The sequence below is a fragment of the Hippocampus zosterae genome, chromosome 4 (assembly GCF_025434085.1).
Source record: "Hippocampus zosterae strain Florida chromosome 4, ASM2543408v3, whole genome shotgun sequence".
NCBI lineage: Eukaryota > Metazoa > Chordata > Actinopteri > Syngnathiformes > Syngnathidae > Hippocampus > Hippocampus zosterae.
This window is the reverse complement of record NC_067454.1, coordinates 26,447,714-26,471,158: the sequence shown is the minus strand read 5'-3', so window position 1 is coordinate 26,471,158 and position 23,445 is coordinate 26,447,714. Positions and strand designations below refer to the sequence as shown.

General features: G+C 42.4%; 2 protein-coding genes across 2 annotated transcripts in view; one reads left to right on the top strand and one right to left on the bottom strand.

The window, feature by feature from the left end:
• LOC127599794 (ras-related protein Rab-11A) overlaps positions 1-23,445 on the bottom strand; it is a 180,330-nt gene that overhangs the window by 111,073 nt on the left and 45,812 nt on the right. The window lies entirely within an intron of this gene.
• Positions 1-23,445, top strand: part of LOC127599708 (multiple epidermal growth factor-like domains protein 11) — a 145,915-nt gene that overhangs the window by 86,029 nt on the left and 36,441 nt on the right. The window contains 8 exon segments of the mRNA XM_052063863.1: positions 4,194-4,440; positions 6,130-6,250; positions 6,336-6,472; positions 14,112-14,324; positions 14,919-15,093; positions 18,780-18,900; positions 21,123-21,286; positions 21,392-21,494. Coding sequence (XP_051919823.1) covers positions 4,194-4,440; positions 6,130-6,250; positions 6,336-6,472; positions 14,112-14,324; positions 14,919-15,093; positions 18,780-18,900; positions 21,123-21,286; positions 21,392-21,494 — 1,281 coding nt within the window.

Below are 23,445 nucleotides of genomic sequence, written 5' to 3'. Positions count from 1 at the left end.
TCTTTTAGGAATGGAATTGACAGTTCTTTAGACTGCATCACTATTTAATGATGTTAAACTGGTGCTCAGCATCAGCACTGAAACATGAAAAGTGTGAAATGTGTGCATACAAACCCCAATGATTAACAAGCCATGTCTTAACGCACTAAAAAATAATTTCCCTTTTATTTCCACCCTATGTGGCTCCACATATTGCACATGCCATAAGCCGCCAGGGCTCCAAAGTACCGGTATTCACGGCAAAGGGTGACTCCACCACTGGCAAACTGAAAAACCACTCCTTACTGAGTATGCCCTTGTCAAAGAGTATTATTCTGTTCTTAATTTACTGAAAAAAAGTTTTGCATGGTGCCAGCAAGCTACTCTTGATCAAAGTCATTAGTCATTTGATTTGGGCTCTTTGCTGCTGAATAATTGAGGCTTTGAGAGGATAATAAAGAGAATTCCCCTCTCTGAGAGTGGGACAGAAGATGACGGAGGAAAAAAGATGACGGGAGGAACAGATGTATAAATGAAGGAAGGAAGGATATAAAGAGGATGACTAGAAAGTGATTCCCCCCCCCACACACACACACACACACACACACACACACACACCACCCCTGTGTCTGCTCTGAGCTCTGTCCAAACATTCAATATACTGGAATACGCACAACACTGCTCTTCCCTCCTTGGTTTGTTCCAACCCATTTCCTAGAGACATTTGTTTCGGGTAAGGCGATTGGCATGCAAACTATCTGTATGCTACCTGCCTTCTGAGGATCGGTACTTTAGCTATGTTGTCGATCAAGAAGAAAATTCTACCCAATGTATGAAACCGTAGATTATGGAAAAGTGTGGACAATAAAACATATCATACCTACAAGTTCAGATTCATATCAGCAGTTCATGTTAAATAAACTAGACGTCAAAATACATTGCTAAAGAGAGGATGCCTCCCAAAAAAAAATATGTGTACTATTTACTGGGAGTCAGCTGAAAACAACCTTCAGGATTAGTTTGTATCATGTGTTAATTACAGCACCATAATTTATGATTATCAATGGTATTGAGTAGTGCAAAGGTTGGACTCGAGAACCGTGAATGAGAGGCATGGTATTTAATTTTATTTTTTTATTTTTGTGTATGTGTGTGTTTACTATTTTGCCACAACAAATTTGTTCCAGGGCATTTACTTTGTTCCCAAGCGTTTAAACCCAAACAATGGGAGAATTAACTGTGTGATGAACGGACATTAAAAACAAGCTTGTAGGGTCTCCTCAGCTTTGTATACCCAGTAAGAGCATAATAGGGCAAAATTGTCCTTGGGTGTTTAGGCAAACTTTCAGGCAGGTCGTACATGTTTATCTTGTGAGAGCATTGAGTTGTGAACATTTTAGAAAAGGGCGCAATGTCTTTGGACGAGGCATTTTTGTCATTGAAGCACGAACCCAGACACTTAGTATAATTTTTAATAGCTCACATAGTGCCGTGTATGACTATCTAGAAGATAAAGAGAGCAATAAAGTCATTATCAGAAACTAAAGAACTCTATTCAATGATTGTCTGCAAAAAACAACCGTTTGCGTGAGAAAAATCACATCTTAAATCTTTTGAATTTCATGTACTCTCCTGTGTGCTTTTTCACCAGCAGTGTTTGCGTTGAAGGAAAAAAATCCAACTGAATAAGCAACTTATTTCCTTTATATTATTATTTTTTGTTGTTAATTGCTATTTATTGTTTTATTTGTGTATATTTATATATTTGTCTTTTTTATGCTTCAGTTTCGCTGCCCTCAGGGATGGCAATTTTTCGCGGATGCGCGGAAATCCGCCGTTTTATTTCTTAAATTGATCATTTTTGTGAATCGTCTAAATCCGTTGAGAACATTTTAGGGGGGAGGGGGGTTCAGGTACCTTATCTTCGAGTTTTCACAAGCTCTCCCGATTAGTCTTTCCATCTTCCGATTGTAAACAGCTCTGCGATTGGACGTGTATGATGTCTTACTTGTTGTGATTGGTCGCCCCGTCCAGGCCACGCCCCTTTTCCGCTTTTTTCATCACTAGCCATCCCTGTGCCCTTATTTTTAGCCGTGTGTGTTTTTAATGCGCTGCATGTTTGCACTGTGGTTGAGAGGGAGGAAACCTATGCTGTCTGTTGTCCATAGAGCATATTTACAATACAATATTTGACAAAAAAACTGACTTGACATCGGTTTCTCATTTTAAAATCACATTGTAAATTAAGATTAAGATTAAGATATCCTTTATTTGTCCCGCAATGGGGAAATTTACAGTCAGAGTTCAGAAAGGAAAACACTGGGTAGGGAGAGGGGGGGGAAAAACACGCTTGAACTATCCTCTTCTATAATAAGGATAATTTAAGTCCAGGATAAAAAAAAAGACCCAAGCACATAAATAAGCATATGACAGTTACAACAAGTCACAAGACATAACATGTAATGACAGGGCGGATGGATGGGAAGGGGGGCGTGGGGGATGGAGGGGGGGGGGGGGGCGATCGCGACGCAGCTTAACTGACCAGCTGCACGGTCACCAAGCGCTCTGCAGATAATACTACGTCACGGGGAAAAGAATCGGAGCGATGAAGACGGTGATAATAAGGATGTGTATGTGCGTGTGATTGTCCAGTTGTGCATGTGTATGCGTGTACAGATCATAGCCAGGCTGAATGAACACTCCAGATTAATGGTTCTTAACCTGGGTTCGATCGAACCCTGGGGGTTCGGTGAATCGGTCTCAGGGGTTCGACGGAGCCTCTGCCATGGAGGATAGGAGGCACCCGACTCAACATGTCATTTAGTTATGATATGCCCACTTGGCAATCACTGGCTGCAGAAGATCACGTTACATTGCTTGTTCAATCAGTGCTGTGGAAAATTTAGTTTGCTTCGTAGTCAACGTGTGACTGTTGTGATAGTCGTTCAATAATTTTTTTTTTAAAGTTTACTTATCCCTTGAAATTTTATTTACTTTTTTCTGTTTTAACAAATGAGTTTTTTTATATCTTGTATGTGTAAAATATATATACTGTATATTTATTTTTTCACGAATGAAGGGTTCGGTGAATGTGCATATTAACTGGTTGGGTTCGGTACCTCTAAGAAGGTTAAGAACCACTGCTCCGGATTGTACCTGAGCACGAATGGTTGTTCATTTCTGTTTGCCCTGCGATTGGATTCAGGGTGTCCCCCGCCTACTGCCCGAGGACAGCCGGGATAGCTTCCAGCAACCTCCGCGACCCTACTGAGGATAAATCAGTTCGGAAAATGAAGGAATGAATGGATTTACTCTGCTGCAAGAAAAAAAATACAGTACTTCCAGTTTATTATATGAGGCTCAAAATATTTAAAATATTTTACTTTTTGATCAGTGACCTGAAGTCTGCACAGTCCACCCAAAAGGAAAATTATTTACATCCTTAAGCTGAAGTAAGAAAAAACAAACAAACAAACAAACAAAGAACACATGCCTGTACTAGCCACACTACTTGCAAGTACTTCTTCGGACAAGAGAATCCAATCTGAGAATACACTGTGAGAAAAAAACCTACATGAAACATACAATGAACTCACCTGATGAAAAGCAAAATGAGGGGGGAAAATGAAAGCAGAAGAAAATTAAACCACTTGGAGTCGTGAGCAAGGTTTAATAATCCAACAACCAGTATTTGGCGTGACATGGCTTTTAAAGGCATCTAGGTCACGAGGATGATTAGTGTCAGGTGCAGCTCATGAGGGAACGCCCACTGTCCAGCTGCAGACTGAAAAAACAAAGCAAACAGGACATGATCATGACAGGCTGGAGCCAGAATCGAACCTTGCAACCCTGGACTATGAGGCGGGCATGCGAAGCAGTTGAACACCGTGTTGCCTTATTGTGTTATGATTTAATTAATTTTGTAAGAGCATGCGTTTAATTTAGCTTGAATCTATTTCCTTTCTTGAGCTTCTCAACTAGTTCTCTCCATCATACTAATTATGTATCTAAGCCTCCATATGAATTATTTTAGATAAATACATGTATTTATTGCAGCGTAGCATTTTGTAAATCAACGAATTAATTCTTGGTTATTGTCATGGAGCTTTTGGTTTGTTTTTTTTTACACCTCAGTGGCTCCTTGATAGCACAAACATTAATGAATGTTCAGTAATAAATCACATGTTGACTCCACCAATTCTCTGTTTGTCTAGCTTGTGAAAGTGACTTCTGGGGTCCCCACTGCACTAATCGCTGTCAGTGTCGGAACGGGGCCAAATGCAACCCAATCACAGGAGCCTGCGTCTGCACAGATGGCTACCAGGGCTGGCGGTGCGAGGAGCCATGCGAGCCCAACTTCTACGGCAAGGACTGCCTGCTTGAGTGCCAATGCCTGAACGGTGCAAAATGCCACCACGAAAGTGGCGAGTGCCTCTGTGCACCCGGATACACTGGGGCCTTGTAGGTAGCTCCTCGTTGGTGTTGATGCCTTCAACTAGATTTTGCTTGATTTCCATGCATATTCAGAAAGTATTCTTCACGTCGCTCCCAAATGCTACTATAGCTCAGTGGTTTTCTTTTTGGTGTTGTGGATTTCTGTGTCACACTCAAGTAGAAACTATCCCAGCTGACTTAGGATGTAATATATAGTACGCCATTGATTAATCTGAAGTCAATCACCAGTAATAGCAGTTAATCTAAACACCTTATTCATTAATGTATCACAATTATCACTGATTACAATCAGATCTCCAAATACTAACTGCCACGTAATGTTACCGATCAAGAGCGAGTGCCTTTAACTGCCTCTTGAATGCAGCAGTGAGTGAAATTTGACACTTGAATGGGAATCATTATTCAATCACGGGTTTCCCTCACACACGTACGTGGAACAAATCTAATAAGTAACCGATAATAAAATGGAGACCGAGACCGAATTGGTCTACAAAGATATTCAGCAAACAACTCTACATTATAGAACAAATAACGGGCAACTGCAGTGTTGAGCGCTTGAATTGGAGCGATCTGCCACTTCACAATTTGCATTCCCATCTAAGGGAGTGACATCACACGTATGCCATGGTGGGAAGCAGCGTGAAAGGCCTTTTCAAGCTGTAAATACAGTCACTAAATACAGTTATAGAATTTTAATGCTGGTAAAATTCTTGATATCTTTGTTCGTATTTATAGCATTGTAATAATATAACATATAGGACTCTACTAGAGCTTTGTCTGTATCTATATGTCTAAATCAGTGGTTCTTAACCTTTTTAACCTTTTTAGAGGTACTGAACCCAACCATTTAATATGCGCATTCACCGAACCCTTCATTAGTGAAAAATAAATACGTATTTTTTACAAATTCAGGATATTAAAAAAAACTCATTTATTAACTACAGGAAAAAAGTAAATAAAATTACATGGCATAAGTATTGTTTTTTTTTTAATTGTATGACGTACTTTCATTACAGTCACACGGTGACGACTGAGAGAACAAAATTTCCCGCCGCACTGATTAGACAAGCAATGTAACATGACCGTCTGACAATTGACATGTTGGGTGTGTCTTAACCTCCATGGCAGAGGCTCTGTCGTACCCCTGAGACTAATTCACTGAACCCCTAGGGTTGGATCGAACCCAGGTTAAGAGCCATTAATCTGGAGTGTTCATTCAGCCTGCCATGCATGTTTTTGGAATGTGGGAGGAAACCAGAGGACCCGGAGAAACCCCGGAGTATTTTCTTGATCGATTGTTAGAAGTGTTTGTTTCAGTTGATAAGAATAGTTGCTCCACTAGAAGAATACAGCAGTGAAAAACAGCATACAATGATCCGATTTTCATGATCAGAAGGTGTGTCTGGGGCTAAAATTCCCTGGAGGTTTTTAACACAATATGGAAACAGCACACTATCGAAAAGAAGTGTGTACAAGTGGATTGAAAAGTTTAAAAGTGGCCAGACTGACCTGGTTCATTGTTTTCGTTCGTGCTCGAGGTTGATGGTTGTGCCGTTCCTACTGCATGATCCACACTTGTCCGGCCACTTAACAAGAATCAGTTTTTATTACTGTGTTTGAAGATTCGAGCTTCCCAGTTCATATGTTACTTATTTAATTGTAAATTGTAGCAATGTTTTTTTTTTTTCGGTCTAGTTGCAAGGAACCTTGTCCACCAGGGAAGCACGGCCCCCTGTGTGAGCAGCGCTGTCCCTGTCAAAATGGTGGAACGTGCCATCATGTGACCGGGGCGTGTTCCTGTCCTGCTGGTTGGGTGGTATGAGCAATTTTGCAACTTTCCTTTTTTTCAGACAAAGATGCCAAATTATCCAGTGTAAGGTCTTGTCGTCTTCCTCTCTTAGGGTCCTGTGTGCGCGCAGCCGTGTCAGTTTGGCTCATTCGGCATTAACTGCTCCCTGGAGTGTACGTGTCGTAACGGAGGCCTGTGTGATCACATCAGCGGCCAGTGCCAATGCACTGCTGGCTACATTGGAGAAAGGTACACGACACAAACGTACAAAAAGATGATGTTCAAAGATGATGTGGCATTTATTATAAATCACTTTGGCTAATAACCTTAATCCAAAAAGAACTAGAGGACAAAGACCACATTGACAAATTGAATTGACGAAGTGAATGTATCTCCTCATTCATGGTACGTACTTCCGTAAGTGGTCTGGGTTTAATGTATTTTATTACTGACTGAGCAAGGTTGATCTCGGTTTGTTATGCATTTGGAGGGGGTTCACATTTTTTAAAGTTGACTTAGTTCCAAAATATCCAACATATTCCACTTTTCCCACTGTAGGACCTGAACTGTTGTTTTTTTGTGTGAATAATTTGAAAGCATTTACCGGGTAGGTGGGTGAACACAATTTCTTTATGTACTGCAGCTTCAATTCAAGAGAATATTGGCCCTTGAGTAGACAGTTACTACTTAAGCAACGATTTAACATATTAATATGCACTGTACAGGTGCTTTTTTGACACATGCTAGGATAGAATGATAATCAGATGGTACCGTCTTCTCTTGCTGATCAGTAGAAATCTCGGCCCAATTTATTCTATTCATACATGTGTTGACCTTGGTGAGGCTATCTCATTTATTTCTACAATAATACAGATGATGTCATAAGATGATGTCACTACTCACACTCCCTTTTCAACCCTGAGCCTACTCGCATTCTCCAGAGGGACCATTTGTGTGCAGTCTTGAGATTACTATTCAGTAATATGATTCAATCTTTTAGAAATATAGTCCTTCAGTCATTTCATTATTTGGTATTTGAGGAAAGCATTCTTCAGCATTCCTGTTGTTGAATTATTTTCGAGTAGAAATTCTTTCGCTCAAAAGATACAAGTAGGTCTTACATTCATATCATTTGATGTTGTTTGTTTACTGTTTTTCCATCACCTCCAATTGGTGGAGGGCGGTGACTTTTGAAACAGGGCCAACAGTGGGTATTTAATCCACCCCCCAAGCCCCCCCCCCCCCCCCTATATAACTATGGTTACGTTGACACGGCAGAATGTGTTACTAAACTGTTCCTAAAAACATCTTTGCAGATTCACAGACAGAATTGTCTATCGTCTCCTTTCCAAGCACTCTCCCTCGCACGTATTGATACGAAAGACGTCGGTGCGGCATTAAAGACGAGGCGTTTTGGCAATCCTTAAATACATAGCAAGGCTTAATTGGAAACAAGGAACAGGTGCGCCAGCTGGACGGGAACGCCCTTCACTCCAACTGGGACTGAATACAAAACAAACACACAAAGAAAATGACAAAAATCAAATAAAAAAGCAGGTGGGGCATGATCTGCACCACCGGATTTTGTTAGCAATCAGCTTTGTGCACTTCCAGCTTGCAATCAGAGCTGTTTCGAGACATCTTTTATTATGATTATTGTCATTCAAACTTAGTTTCATGTACAATTCACCAATGCCACTGGCAAAGAATGGCAATCTGGAGCGCCAGGAGAAGCATTTTAAAACGGTACGCATAACAGTGGCGGGCTGTCAAGGAGAGGAAGCTCAATTTCAGCATAACATGTGTCCGTTTATTTATACGTGAATTCCACTCTCCGTTCCTTAACAAGAAAAGGATCTGTGAACCTGTCATACCAACAAGGCGTTTTTTCCAGTGTCTTAACTGTGGTGATATAAGTCAGTCTGCGAACACCACCAACTACAATAAAACACAGCAGAAATGAAATATTAATCTGTCTGTAGTTGTTTTCAACAAAGAGAGTCTCGCTAAGATGATTAGAAGAAGTCTCCGGTACAACTCAGAACAGAATGAGAACTGAAAAATGCTCCCACGGTAGCCAACACCAAAAGATTGGTAATTGGCTCATTTCGCTGTCAATCAAAAGAGATTCAGCCTCAGACAGATCATCCAATCATTACGCAGAAAAGCTCAGCGTCTGGGCCAGCCCATAAACACCCACAGTCCATCGACTCCCAGAGACGCTGAGCGTCCGTTGGGCGGGACAAAACCAGCATTTAGCCAATGTCTCGTTTCGTTTCAATGCATTTGGACAACCTACACTGAACTCTCTCGACGGCCAGCGTCCGCGCTGAAGACGCTCAGCGTCCATGCAGTTTAAAGCACAGTGAAGCTGCGGGAATGAATGAGAAGAGTCGCGTCGTAACTAGTAATAAAAAGCTGATTCGGAACAAAAGTTGAGCGCGTTGGAGCGAATATTTAGTCAATGACATGGACACACAATTGTATGTACACACATATATTTGATCACTTATCTTTTGATATATTTGTGCAGGAAGCTGAGCTTCCCTTGCAGTCTGAGAGCCTCTGACGCATAAGTACGAGAGTTTCTGCACTTAACATGCTGCTAAAGTGTTTCCAATGCCTCTGCATCAGGTCTTTACTAAGGTAGCCAATGATTTCCTTTTCACAAATTCACAAACTCTTGTATCTACTTTATTTTATTTTTTTGTTCATGTTTGGGGCTGTTGTAATAATAATAATAATAAGATAAGATAAGAAAACCTTTATTAGTCTCGCAATGGAGAAATTCCCGATTCACAGCAGCAAACTTATGAAAGGAAGAAGTAGAACAACAAAATATAGGAGCTGCTGGAAAGGCAGCCACTCTCGCGGCGCCATTTTGAAGTCAAAATAACAAAAATAACACAACACAATACATAGGACACAGACAGTCGTGCAATCTTCACCACCTTTCTGCACACACTTTGTTGTTTGAAGCAGTTATAGATGAAAGAGGAGAGGATCAAAGTGTCCTTTCACCAGTGGGTCAGAGACATCATGCTGAAAATATGCACACATCTGCTACAAGCTAAGTTTTGAAAGCAAACACGAAGCTGTAGCGTTCATTGACGAAAAGAGATTAGTTCACTTCTCCTGTCCCACGTAATCCGCTTCAAACTACAAGCCGCGACTCCCAGTTCCAAATCCCCATTGACGCTCCGCGCTAACGCTTTCTTCTCATCGTCGGCTCCTCAAGATTTACATCCATCCAGCTGCAGACCGTTCAACAGCACCGATCTCTCCGCTGAACAAATTGGGGCTGTGAAAAATGCTGCCCATAACAGGCGCAAGACACAAGCGCCCCGGGACTGTCCAGCAACGACATTCCTCCCAGGCAAAAATAGTGCTGGTATCCCCATGCTGCCGAGAAGGCGCAACCACCAAGCACAGAGTTTCCTCCTTGATGAATGTCATGGCCAAAAAATGCTGAAAAAAATCCACATCAGGTCCACACGACGTAACAACAAACACAAAGTGACAAAACAAATCAAAAAACAACAACAAAAAAGCAAGGCTCGTGAGAGCACGTGCCGACGGCTGCCTACTCGGGCGCCATCTTGACTTCCAATAATACATTTTATTTGAAAGCGCTTTTCATCATACTCAGACACTTTACAAGAGGTTAAAACACATGATAAAAATGTACACTTAAAGACGAGCATACATGATTTACAAAAACACATTTAGATGAGAGGCGGCCCGGTATAGTTCAGTGGTTAGCACGTCGGCTTCACAGTGCAGAGGTTCGATTCCAGCTCCGGCCTCCCTGTGTGGAGTTTGCATGTTCTCCCCGGGCCTGCGTGGGTTTTCTCCGGGGTCTCCGGTTTCCTCACACATTCCAAAAACATGCATGGCAGGCTGATTGGACGCTCTAAATTGTCCCTAGGTGTGAGTGGGAGCGTGGTTGGTTGTTCGTCTCTGTGTGCCCTGCGATTGGCTGGCAACTGATTCAGGGTGTCCCCCGCCTACTGCCCGAAGACAGCTGGGATAGATCAAGCGGTTCGGAAAATGGACGGATGGATGGACATTTTGATGAACAAAAAAAAGCAAAAATGGGTAAAAGAGACTAAAAGGTGTTAAAAGCATAACAGAACAGTGAGATAAGATATCCTTTATTCGTCCCACAATGGGGAGATTTACAGCCTCCAGGAGCAAGAATGTATGTAGAAAGAAGAAAGGAGAAAGAGAAAAAAAAAAAACAAACATCTTTCAATTAAATACAATATGAACACAAATGGATAAAAATTATTATTATTATTATGATTGTTATTTTTTATTCATCAGCCTGACAGCAGTCGGTAGGAACGAGCGTCGGTATCTCTCCTTCTTGCAGCGCGGGTGTAACAGTCTCTGGCTGAAGGAGCTACCAAGTGCTGTCAGGGCGGGCTGGAGGGGGTGGGAGGGACTGGCCATCATAGCTTTTAGCTTAGTTAGCATCCTTCTGTTGCCCACCTCCTCCAGAGTGTCAAGGGAGCAACCCAGGACAGAACTGGCCTTCCCGACCAGTCGCTCCAGTCTCTTTCTGTCCCGGGCTGAGATGCTGCCTGACCAGCAGACAATGCCATAATGGATGGCCGAGGCCACCACCGAGTTATACAACGTCTTAAGGAGTGACCCCTGAACCCCAAAAGACCTCAGTTTCCTGAGTAGGAAGAGTCGGCTCTGTCCTTTCCTAATCAGGGTGTCCGTGTTTGTAGACCAGTCCAGTTTGTCGTTCAGAAGAACACCAAGGTACTTGTAGGAGGTCACCCTCTCTATGTCCATACCTTGGATGTTCATCGGTGCTGGTGAGGACTTTTTCCTGCAGAAATCCACAACCAACTCCTTAGTTTTCCTAGGGTTGATCTGGAGGAGATTCTGCTGGCACCAGTCCACAAAGTCCTTTGTCAGTCCCCTGTACTCCCGATCGTCCCCTTCTGTAATGAGGCCAACAATCGCAGAGTCATCGGAGAACTTCTGAAGGTGGCAGTTTGGAGTGTCGTGTCTGAAGTCCGAGGTGTAGAGGATGAACAGGAATGGAGCCAGAACAGTCCCCTGCGGCGCTCCAGTGCTGCAGAGAAGCCGGTCCGACTCACAGCTCTGCAATCTCACGTACTGCGGCCGATTTGTGAGGTAGTCTATGATCCATGCTGTGAGATGGTGGTCCACTCCGGCGTTCTGCAGTTTGCCTCCCAGCAAATTGGGCTGGATGGTGGTGAAGGCACTGGAGAAATCAAAGAACATGATTCTCACAGTGCTCCCAGCCTTCTCCAAGTGTGACAGCACTGAGTGGAGGAGGTAGATAATGGTGTCTTCCACACCGATGCCAGGCTGATAGGCAAACTGAGGTGAGTTTTAAGAGATGATTTGAGGGATTGGAGGTCAGTACAGTTGCGGATGTGTTGTGGTAGAGAATTCCAGAGGGTGGGGGTGGGAACAGAGAAGGCTCGGTCCCCCCAAGTTTTGAGCTTGGTCACGGGGATGGCGAGGAAGTTTGTGTTGGAGGGAAGGAGTGTATTGGTGAAGAAGGTCGGAAAGGTAGGAGGGGGCCTGATTGTGAAGGGCCTTATAGGTGAGTAGAAGGAGTTGAAACTGAATACGCTGGCTGTTGCTCATGGCATATGGGAGCGCGTACGTGCGTGTACTGTATGTATGCGTGCACATGCGGTCACAGGTCGATAATTGGAGGTTGGTTGCTTGAAAAGTAGGTCTTTGGTCAAAAAAGGTTTGTTACCCCTGGTGTAGGGAAACTTGCCCACTCATGCATAAGTACTCTGAAATTGCCTCCCTCAGCCCCAAAATATCTAAATTGAAAACAATCTACTCTGCAAAGCAGTGTGCGTGGAAATAGCCTCATAAACTCCAGTTCGTCTTCGGAATTACACTTTGAAAGTGAATTTTCACTTGTGGCCCAATATCGTCCTTCGTTGTAAATCAAGCTTGGGCCTCACATTGAGTTGAACCAATCAGAACCAATAGTAGCTGAACCAATGAGAGGATCGATAAACTCACTCATCACAGGGCCTGCCTGATATGGCTTTCCAGAGGCGGATCTACAATCTGATTGGCGAAAAGAAGAATCAGCGTTTCAGTGGTGCGTGTGTGTGCGTGCGTGCGTGCTTGTGTGTGTGGTGTGTGCGTGCGTGCGTGCGTGCGTGCGTGCGTGCTTGTGTGTGTGGGTGTGTGTGTGGTCAACGCCTGCACTCGAGGGTGCTAAAGGCATTGGATGAAATATTATGTGCATGGCAACACCTTGAAGCTGAAATCTCATTAGACCTCCCCAAAAAATAAATGAGTATAAACACGCAAAGTAGCGGAATCTTCATGGTCAAAATGTACGAAATTAATTGAAGGCATAATACTGTTGACAAGAAATTATTTCCACTTTGTAAACGTTGTAAATGTAGGTCTGTGTTTCCGATAGTGTTTGCGCCTGCAGAAAAGGCCTTGAAGGCCCAGATGGAACTCAGCAGTCTCCAATACATTAACTGGCAAAAAAAAAAAAAAAGTTGGAAGCACCACGTCTCCCTGTGTTGTCCTCGCCATCTTTTTTCGCTCTCTTCCCACCCTTACTCTCAATTGGACCAAATTGCATCCATTTATTTTAGGCTAAAACAGGTAAATTAACCTACACGGAATAATTCCTTGAGTGAGTTCTCTTCCACTCTGTCCACGTTGTAATGGAATTAGCAAAGATAAGAGTCTCAAATAAGTTAAAGGGATTTGAACATGATGCCGAACAGACATCCTCACATCGACAAATTTAATTGAGTGATTTGTCTACTTCTCTGTGGCTTCAAGTAGCAGATGTGTGGAGCATGCGGAGATGTTAGCCTAACTCGGCTTTCAATTAGCATCAACAATGTTCTATTAGGAGGTAACACCGTTTTATGTGGAATTCGAGTTCGCTCCATTAGCTGGCCTCGCTGCTGTGTCTGTCGACCAAAAGACCACAAATTAGATTTATTTCATACAATATTACTGCAGGGGCTGTCACTACTATATTCACTGTAGCTGTATTCACCTAGTGATGACGCCGCCTCAGGTGCAACTGTGGGTTCAGTATCTTGTACAAGGGCACTGTGACACGCCACTCCATGAATTATATCAGCAGTGCCCAACTTTTTTTGACCGAAGTTCGACTTTTAAAGCGATCCTGCGATCGACCCGCTACCGCACGTGCACGCATACACACACGCATGCCATGATGAGAAACAGCCCTGAAAATGAACAAAACAGAAAAATAAAGTGGATACAAGAGCTTGTTAGTTTGTAAAAAGGAATCAGTGCCTACTTTAGTTGAGACTTGAGGCAGTGCCATAGTACGCACATTGGCAGCGTCTTCAGTGCAACAACGTCACTATCATAGCTCATGTGTATCGTTTTAAAATGCTTCTCCCGGAACTCCAGATTCTTTGCCCATGCCCTCGGTGAATTAGACATGAAACAAACTGTGAATGAGAATAATACAAATGAAAAAGATATAAGGCAACAGCTGTGATCGCAATCTGCAATTGCAGACTGCCGACCGCAAACAACTTCCGGTGATGCAGGTCACGCACCGCCGTAGGTTTAAGGTGACCTGCTTTGTTATATTGTTCTCTTTTTTTAAATACGTTTTTTGGGAGAGTGAAACTGAGAGGTTGCATAGGGTGTAGTGTGCACTAACACCAAAATATCAAATATTAATAACATGGCTGTTTGTGTATAGGTGCCATGTGATTGACAGGTAAGTCTCAAGTCAACATGAATATTCTGTAGCTCACCCATGACCCTGCAAAGAATAAGCAAACTATTTTTACCTGCACTCCAACCAGCTTTACATGAAAGACTCTTTGAAACCGTCCGCTATTTTGTGTGATCACAGGTGTCAGGATGAATGTCCAGTTGACACTTATGGGCCACAGTGCGCCCACAAATGCGACTGCCAGAATGGGGCTAAATGCTACCACATCAACGGGGCCTGCCTTTGCAACGAGGGCTTTAAGGGTCCAAGCTGCCAGGACCGCTTTTGTCCAAATGGAATATATGGACTCCTGTGCGACAAGGACTGCCCCTGCAAAATGGCAAACACACTCAGGTGATGAAAAAGTTTAAGCATCCTAATATATATTGTACATGTGTTTAGGAAGCCTTTTAAATGCATCCACTGATTTAATTTTTAGGGGAGTTTTTTTTTTCCAGGAAAAAAAACCTACATTGTAAACGTAGCCCAGAATGTCGTGATTAAATCTAATACTCTATGATGAATAGCAAGTCAGCTTAATTCAACTGTTTCTGGAGATAATAGGAAAGATACTATGAAAAGAAAAAAACGGAATTTGATGAACAGTGTGGCAAAGCCTCCGTGGAATTTTTTTGCATCATTAATGCTGTATCAGGAATAACTTGTTCAAGGACACTGTAAGGGACATGAAAGCTAAAACATTTACTTGCTTGCTTATGTTGACCAAAACAACATCCACCACTAAAATCATATCAAGCAGAAAAAAAAGAATGACTCCAGGTCCTGTCCTGACCATGAACCCCAATCTTTAAATTTGGAGATTGCTGGTAAGAAACAAGCAAAAAATATTTAAGTGTTCATGACCTGACTATGGCTCCTATTCTTTCATTAAACGTCTGCAGTTTGTAATATATGTTGATACCCTTCTTCTAATGCTTTTGCTTCTAGCTGTCACCCTTTGTCAGGAGAATGCACATGTGCAGCGGGATGGACTGGACTGTTCTGCAACGAGACCTGTCCGGCCGCTTACTACGGTGAAGGCTGCAAAGAAATGTGTGACTGTGCCAATGGAGCAGACTGTGACGGCATTACTGGAATGTGCATGTGTGCTCCTGGATATATCGTGAGTGCAGGCATTTCAAAGAAATCCATTCGTAAGGAGTCACCTGTGTTTTATTACTTTGCTGCTATTATTCTTTTGCTAGTGAATGCTAAAAGTAGAGACAGTTTGTGTATAGCCTCGATTGGAGCAGTAAAATATTTGAACACATTCTATCATGGGATATCATGAGAAAGAGTGTCCAAGCATTTGCCTAGTCATGTACATATGTACAGAAGATGATTTTAACCACTAAAATGTTTATTGGTGGACCGTTTGTCCTTATCAGGGCCATATGTGAGCTCTGGTCACATTAAGTCAAGTCAAGTCAAGTCAAGTCAACAGTATTTATAGAGCACTTTCAAACAGCCATCACTGCATACAAAGTGCTGTACATGGAGCGATTTAACATATACAATAAACAGTAAGACGAATCAGTAATAAGTAATAAGTAATAAGGCGGTAGAAAGCACCAAGCAGTAAAACCAATAGCAATCTAAGTCATGCTGAGTCAAACGCCAAAGAATACAAGTGAGTTTTGAGGAGGGATTTAAAGATGGGCAGCGAGGAGGCTTGCCGAATGTTCAGTGGGAGGTCATTCCAGAGAGATGGACCAGCAACAGAAAAGGCTCGATCCCCTCTGAGCCTCAGTTTAGTTCTTGGCACGTCTAGCAAAGACTGGTCCACAGACCTGAGGCGCCGGGCAGGGGTGTAGGGGCGGATGAGCTCAGAGAGGTAAGGTGGCGCGAGATTATTCAGAGATTTGAAAACAAAGAGGAGGATCTTAAAAATAATTCTAAAATGAATGGGGAGCCAGTGAAGGGATGCCAAAGTAGGAGTTATATGCTCCCTCTTACGAGTACCAGTCAAGAGGCGAGCAGCGGCATTCTGGACCAGCTGGAGGCGCTTAATGGAGGACTGGCAGACTCCAAAGTAAAGGGCATTGCAGTAATCGAGCCGGGATGTGACAAAGGCATGAATTACTGTCTCAAAGTGTTCATGTGAGAGGAAAGGTTTTATTTTGGCCAGCTGTCTAAGGTGAAAAAAGCTGGATTTAACAACGGCACCAATTTGCCGATCGAGTTTGAAATCACTGTCCAGTTTAAGTCCCAAGTTTGAGACCGTTGATTAAAAAAAAAGGTTCATTAATTTTTCATTTCAGTCTTCATTTTTACTAGTTTATAACCAGAACTGAGGTTATCTTCCCATCATGCAAGTGACCGAGCATACAGTTCTTTTTGTTTGTTGTGAATTACCACCATAGACGTGTCCATATGTCCACCATTTTCGCATACAAGCATTTACAGCAATTTCCAAAGAGATTCCAACTCTTGCTTAAAAGCTTCCATACACATTAGAATATTTGTATTTTCAGGCTCCAAAACACTATAAGCAAATGGTCATGATGACACAAAGTCTTTCCTCCTACAAACAACAACAATGACATGAGAATCCAACCTCATGAATCTTCAGTGCACCATGTCCCTCGAGGTGCTCTGTTGGGAGCATGCCGAAGTAGGAACATGGAGCTGCAAAGAGAGCTGTTTTTTGCGTGCTCGGCAGGCCAAGAACCAGGTTCCCAGTGGGTGATGGACTCCACGAGCTTTGATCCTAGTCAGCTATTTTGCTTTTTGATGAAGGTGCAAGTGTAAAGGAGGTTGCACGTCACTTTTTGTCATTTCATCCACTAAGAAGCACCGCTTTAAGGCCAGGTCCAAACTACACTCCATCCGTGGGTAATATTATTTCATATCAGCAGAGGCGATTCTACAACCACAGCTTTATTGGTGTGACAGAGAGGGGCTTTATGTGGGGGTTAGGGTGGGGAGGGGTCTTTGCATCGACCGGATAGGAGTTGTGAAGTGGGGGGGGGGGGGGGGGGGTCGCATTTGACACTCTCAAAACGTGTGCAGGAAGTTTTCGATTAATCTGTATCTGATAAGGGCAGCAGAGAAGTTGTGGCCAATTGGTTATGATCATCATCTGTAATATTTCCTAGCTAGATAAAAAAAACTCAGTCCTATCCACATGCCTGAACAGTAAATGCAGCAAAAAAACAAACAAACATACAAAATCAACCACAACAGCAAAAAAAAAAACCACCCTGGTTTTAAAATAAGTAAGTCGTTATTGACTGGTAGATGATAAATTTGCCACATATCCTTTTTAAAGAAAGGTACACGAACAGTACACTCGAGGGAGATTCTGCACACAGCGCAGATCAGCTTGGCTTGCTGCTTGTAAGTAGACGTGGGAGGGGTGGGGTGGATCTTAAAACCTTTCAGTAAAAGTGGGGGTGGACTGCATTTTTGTTGTTAAAGTATTATGATTCGATCAAGTACTGAATGGTTTTCAGACATGTTACCAGCTTGAAAAGAACACAGTAAAAAGAGAGACTTCTAAAATTTGGGGTATTTAGGAATGCTTCAACACCCACACAATTGGCCTAGACACGCCAATGAATACCAGTATTCACCAACACAACAGTTGAATGTTCCTGCCAAAATGTGTGTTTTTATGTGACCCATTTATCCCAAATTTTTCCCAGACATTTAAAAGTCAAAATCAGGTGTCATTGGTAGCCCTTTTAAGTAATCAGTAATCAAAATTTCTAGAGCCCTGTAAATTAAATAATTGTTGTCCTACCCCAGGGGCTTTATTTTTTGTTTTGGTGCATTATTTTCGCCTTTCTTAGTGTCAGTAGTGATCATGGATTTCCGTTTTTCGGAGGCTGTCTTTGAACGCCTCTCGAGTTGAAGAGAAGAGCGAAGTCGGAAGTAGATGTGTCTGTGTTTTTCGAGAATGTTAGAAACATAAATAAACTGTACGTTTTAAAAAAACAACACCACAGCTCTCCTTTTTCGGAGCTCCAACATGTATCTATATCTATTTGAGTTGTATTACCCTATTTCCAAAATCTTTTTCCATTTTCAATTTTTTTTATAAAGCTCCAGGGAGCCACTAGATGTCGGTAAAGAGCCGCATGCGGCTCTGGAGCCGCGTGTTGCCGACCCCTGGCCTAGACACATCAATGAATACCAGTATTAACTAACACAACAGTTGAATCTTCCAGACAAAATGTGTGTTTTTATGTGATTTAATCAAAGTCTCCTGCTGATGTTGGTAAGCCTGGTTTTCCCATCATTTGGTGGTCGCTGCCTCGAGGCGAAGTTTGTTGAGCTCAAATGTAAATGTACTGTACTTAATTTCACCATGCACTAATTTGGACACATTTGATTACCAGGGTGATGTTTTATAGTAAGGAATGCTGTTTTGTAGCGTTGAAATCTTTTCCTTTTGACAAAATCCTGAGGAAGTGAGGTCGCTTAATTACTAACCACTCTAGGTCACCACAAGTTACCCTTCACAATGAATTTCATATACCGCCTCAGTGCGCTAGTTTATTGTGAAAAGAAACTCAAAAGAATTCAAGGTCCCTCAAAGCATGTTCTTCAAGAATTTTCTATTGTCCATTCTTGGTCTATCATTGTATTGTACAGCAGTGCAGCTTGGTGTTGAAACCTCCGTAGTGTTTACATGTTCTTCTGTGATCAAAATTCTGTGATTATGAGTAGGATAAATGCTAGAAAATTAGGAAATTAATGATTGTGTCCTGTTGCATAAGCATGTCATATTTGCACTCTCTTCACTGTCGATTTTTGTTTCTGTATTTATTTATTCATTTATTTTATTTTTATTTTTTTTACTAGGGTGAGGACTGCTCTATTTCCTGTCCTGCAGGCCTGTATGGAACCAACTGCACCTCGTCTTGTTTCTGTCACAACGAGATTTCATGCTCACATGTCGATGGCTCATGCATCTGCGAAGAAGGTTGTTAGCCTCCATTTGTTTCGTTTTGTTTTTTTTACATCTTGATATCAACCAGAGTGCGAAATACCAGTTTTATAACACCAACATTGAATTTGAGGTTTTAAATAAAAATGGCCAAGTAAAAGTTAAAGTCAGGAAACCGCCACAGTTTCACGGTTAGGAAAACACCCAATGTTTATTGCTCATAATAATGTTTAATACTAATTCATGACACTTTATTGTTACACAGAAGATTTGTCAATCTGCAGAGCCCCGAAGCTGACATGGAAGAAACAAATTAAAACTTTGCACTCCCCCGGCAAAACGCAATGCATTCCCTTGCAATGATTGTGGTATAAATTTTGGGGTGAAGAGACAATTTTTTTTTAATTGCATGTTTGTGTATCTGCGGGTCATTCTCCGGATAAGCAAAAGCAATAAAGATGGAGTGTTCTCTTTTCAGGTAAGCAATGTCCACGTGAGGGACATTTCTTGAACAGTTTCAAGTCCCCCTCCATGACTCTTTCTATCCTTCGACAATGCCATTCTCATTCGAGGATACAGTAGCAAAACTGACGCACAAGTACATACATTCTCATTTAGAAATAAAAAAGGCCTTCCCTGGCAAAAAAAAGTCTGATCTCATCATGCTTGTGAGAGAATTCGAAATATTTGCGAGGGAATGCAATTTTTTTTTCTTCTGATGTCACCTTTTGGTATCCGGATCATTCTCATGTCATGTGGTATTTATTTAAAATGTTACGGAATTATTTTTGTCTTCTGTAAATAATCTTGAAAGCTGTTCAAATTGAACGTGAAAATAATTTTTGTGGCATGTTGACGTAATAACGGTTGGCACTTAGGAATAATTAGATCGGGGAAAACAAGTGCCTATGTCACGTTGTGTGGTGGTGGTGTATTCCAAAAAGCAGGCAGGAGGGAGGAGAAAATGTGAACTTGGCAAATTGTATTGATAAAAACACAGAAAACTAAATCCAAAACAAGGTCCTAAGAACAAAAATAATCCAAAATATCAAACAAAAACCATGTCTGAAGCAAAAAATGTCACGATTCGGTCTAACCGAATCAAGTTTTGGAACCCAAAAGTGTAGACGCCAGACAAGGTCTCCGAAGCAAAAATATTTAATGTACAAAAATCGCACCGACAAAGTAGAAATATAAAGCGCTGGTCAAAACAAGGACCAGAGGGCACAAACAACGAACAACAAAAAGCGCTTGCACAAAAGGCAAGGGAGGAAAATAAGGATCGCGAAGACAAACAAAAACAATGTATCCAAAATACACGCAAGAGAAAGCCAATTCACAAAATAAAAGCCAATACTTACAAAACCATTGGTACCGAGAGTTCAAGAGCGAAACACGACGAGATCTATAGCAAAAAATAGTCTATGGGCAAGGAAGCATCAAGGCATAACAATATCCCGACAACCAGCAGACAGATTGTTGGTCCTTAAATACAAATTAAATAAGTTCCTTGGTTGAAAGATTGGCAGCAGGTGTGCAGCCAGAAAGTCTGCTCAGTCTGCCACCTGCTGGCCAGGCCAAGGACAGGAACATGACAAAAAACTAACAATACCAGAAACATGACCGAAACAAACATGACAGGAACGATGACCCAACTCCGAGTGGTCATGCCAGGAGTCTTTTTATACTACTAATGACGTAATGACCAACAGGTGTGCCGCTGCAGGTGGATCCCACAGTGCCACCTGTTGGTCACAAACAGAATCGTGACAGTCTCGTTTGTGGCTTTGGGTTGAGACAGGACCTTACAATCCCCTGTCAAATACTTGTCAATGTTAATAAAATATACTAATGATGAACAACTTTGAAATGGATATGGGTTTTTTTTCTGTAGACCTGTAAAAAAATTGACAGGTGGCATAGTGAATAAAGTTACTCTTGGACTGAATGGTGATAGTTCGATCCCACTGAAGAGAAAAAAAAAAATTTAAGCGGGAACTCGTCGTGCTAGTCTCCTTCCAGCATATTGTCAAGATGCCCTTGAGCAATTCCACGCTCTTTTCATGAGGTGCAGAGTGACCTTTACACTCTGACGTCTCTCCCTGTGTGCTCATGGTTCTCCCCTTGTGCTATTTTAATTCGTATCAATGTTCTTGTATTCATTATTGATACTAATCTAATGTATAAAATGCACTTTTAAAACGTCAGATGCAAACGAAGCGCGAGATGACTAATTGTCACTAATTTTCTATGTCCAGGTTGGCAGGGAGTTGACTGCTCCATCCCATGCTCCAGTGGAAGCTGGGGCCTAGCCTGCAACCAGACTTGTCAGTGTGCCAACGGGGCAGCCTGCGACCCCGTGAATGGAACCTGCACCTGCTCTCCAGGCTGGAGGGACGAATTGTGTGACTTACCATGTCATGTTAGTGCTCACGAAATTCACTTTTATTCCCCCCTTCTGTTTTTTTACGCTTGAGTAAAGTTGACCTTTTTTGTACTGTAAACTCATTTGCTTCCTGACTTGCAGGAGGGATCATATGGCCTGGACTGTAAAGAGAGGTGTGACTGTGCGAATGCCGATGGCTGTGATCCAGTAACCGGCGCTTGTCGCTGTGTCGCAGGATGGACAGGTAAATCATGCACTCACTGTATGAGACATATAAGATCAGTTTACAGTCACCTATTTGCTAGAGACTGAAGTCAGTGTGGCCACGTTTTCTTTCGCAAGCTCTCCTTGAGGCACTGGCCTTTGAACCAACCGAGAGCTTTAATATTGATTCCTTCCATTGGAGATCTAAATATTAAGTTGCAGAAAATAATCAGAGCGGAGTCCCTGATTCATTCCGTGCACTACCAATCCAACAGGTTTAGTACGGTAATCTAACATGATTTTTAGTAAGGCTGTGATTGGCTGTTGCCGTGACTGGCCGTCAATCCATCCATCCATCCATCCATTTTCTAATATGATCCTCAGGAGGGTCGCGGGCGTTCTGGAGTTTACGCCAGCAGTTTTCCGGCAGTAGGTTCACCATGGACTGGTTACCGGCCAATCGCAGGGCACACATAGACAAACAACCATTCGCGCTCACACTTACACCTAGGGACAATTTGTATTGGCGAATTAAGCTGCCATGCATGTTTTTTGGAATGTGGGAGGAAACCGGAGTACCCAGAGAAAACCCACGAAGGCATGGGGAGAACACGCAAACTCCACACAGGCTGGCCGGAGCCGGAATCAAACCCTGCACCTCTGCACTGTGAGGTCGATGTGCTAACCAGTCGACCACTGCCTGGCCATTAATCAAAAATCCCAAATCACATTCCATTTTTTTTTATATTTGTCATGTCTTAGTAATGGGCAACATTAATGATAGCTAAATTTGTATTTTACAACATAAAAATAGCAACGATGATAAAATAAAATAACAATAAAAATATGTATTTTTAGAAATCCGTGCCTCAAACATCTTGGTGGGCGGGCACGGAGGGATTGCTGCAACATTTGTAGTGATGAACCAAAAGACAAAAAGCTCTCCTTACCTGTCGATCTACCTTCCCACTCTCACCTAAGGTCACATGCGTGGGATCATAAAAAAAGAACAACAACAACAACAAAACACACACACACACGATTGCAGAAATGAAGAATGGCTGGATGGATGTTTTTGAAGGAGCCAGCCAGATTTACCCACGCAAGAGGACATACATGAAAAATCCAACGCAAGATTCTAACCCACTGCCAACGGACTTTGAGGCAAACGTCCTAACCACTACGCGCCATGCTGCCGTGTTTCACCTTTTTTGGGGATGTTGTGACGACGGTTACTATGCTGGTACTGAAAGTAGTGAACTGTCCTTGTTTAGTATCTGGTTCCCGTTTGTCCTGCGCCACTTCTTAATTCACGTTGGGTTTCCGTTAAACCAGTCTGACGGACAGGGCAAGTGCTTTGCCCTCATATTACGGCTCAGAGATAGTTTAGTCGTTATTATGGCTGCTGACATTTCACTCTCATAGTCTCTCATATTCTCTGTCAAAGGAACTTTCTAATGAGCCGCTGATGTGCCGAGTTAGAGAGGAGGGATGAAGAAATTCTCTATTTGCACACTTCTCATCACTTATCCTGCTGTCCTGCTGTGTGTGTGTGTGTGGGGGGGGGGGTGTATGTGTGTGTGTGTGTGCGTGCGTGTGTGTGTGTTTTGTGTAAATATGAATTAATGTACTGTGAATCTCATGGTTACTGCAGCCTTCAGACTGTCCCCTGTGCCCACTGGCAGTTCAGATCCATTCTTTAAGACTCTCTTAGGACACACATGTAAAACTGATGAAAGACGGAGACATGAGAATGATTAAAGGGCAAAAAGCTTAGGCTGATTCCGAGGATTCTTGGCTTTTGCCTAAACTTGTACTCCATTGATAATTGCCAGTAATATCCTACGTTCGCAACGAACGTTGGTCTGTTTTTCTGAAAACAAGCTTCAGCTGTGAAACGCCCGTCGAATGTTGTGTAGGTCTACCTAGTGTGCCCATAACAGCTGGGGCTCATAGGGACAAGTACAAAGAACTCATAACATTGTCAGCTC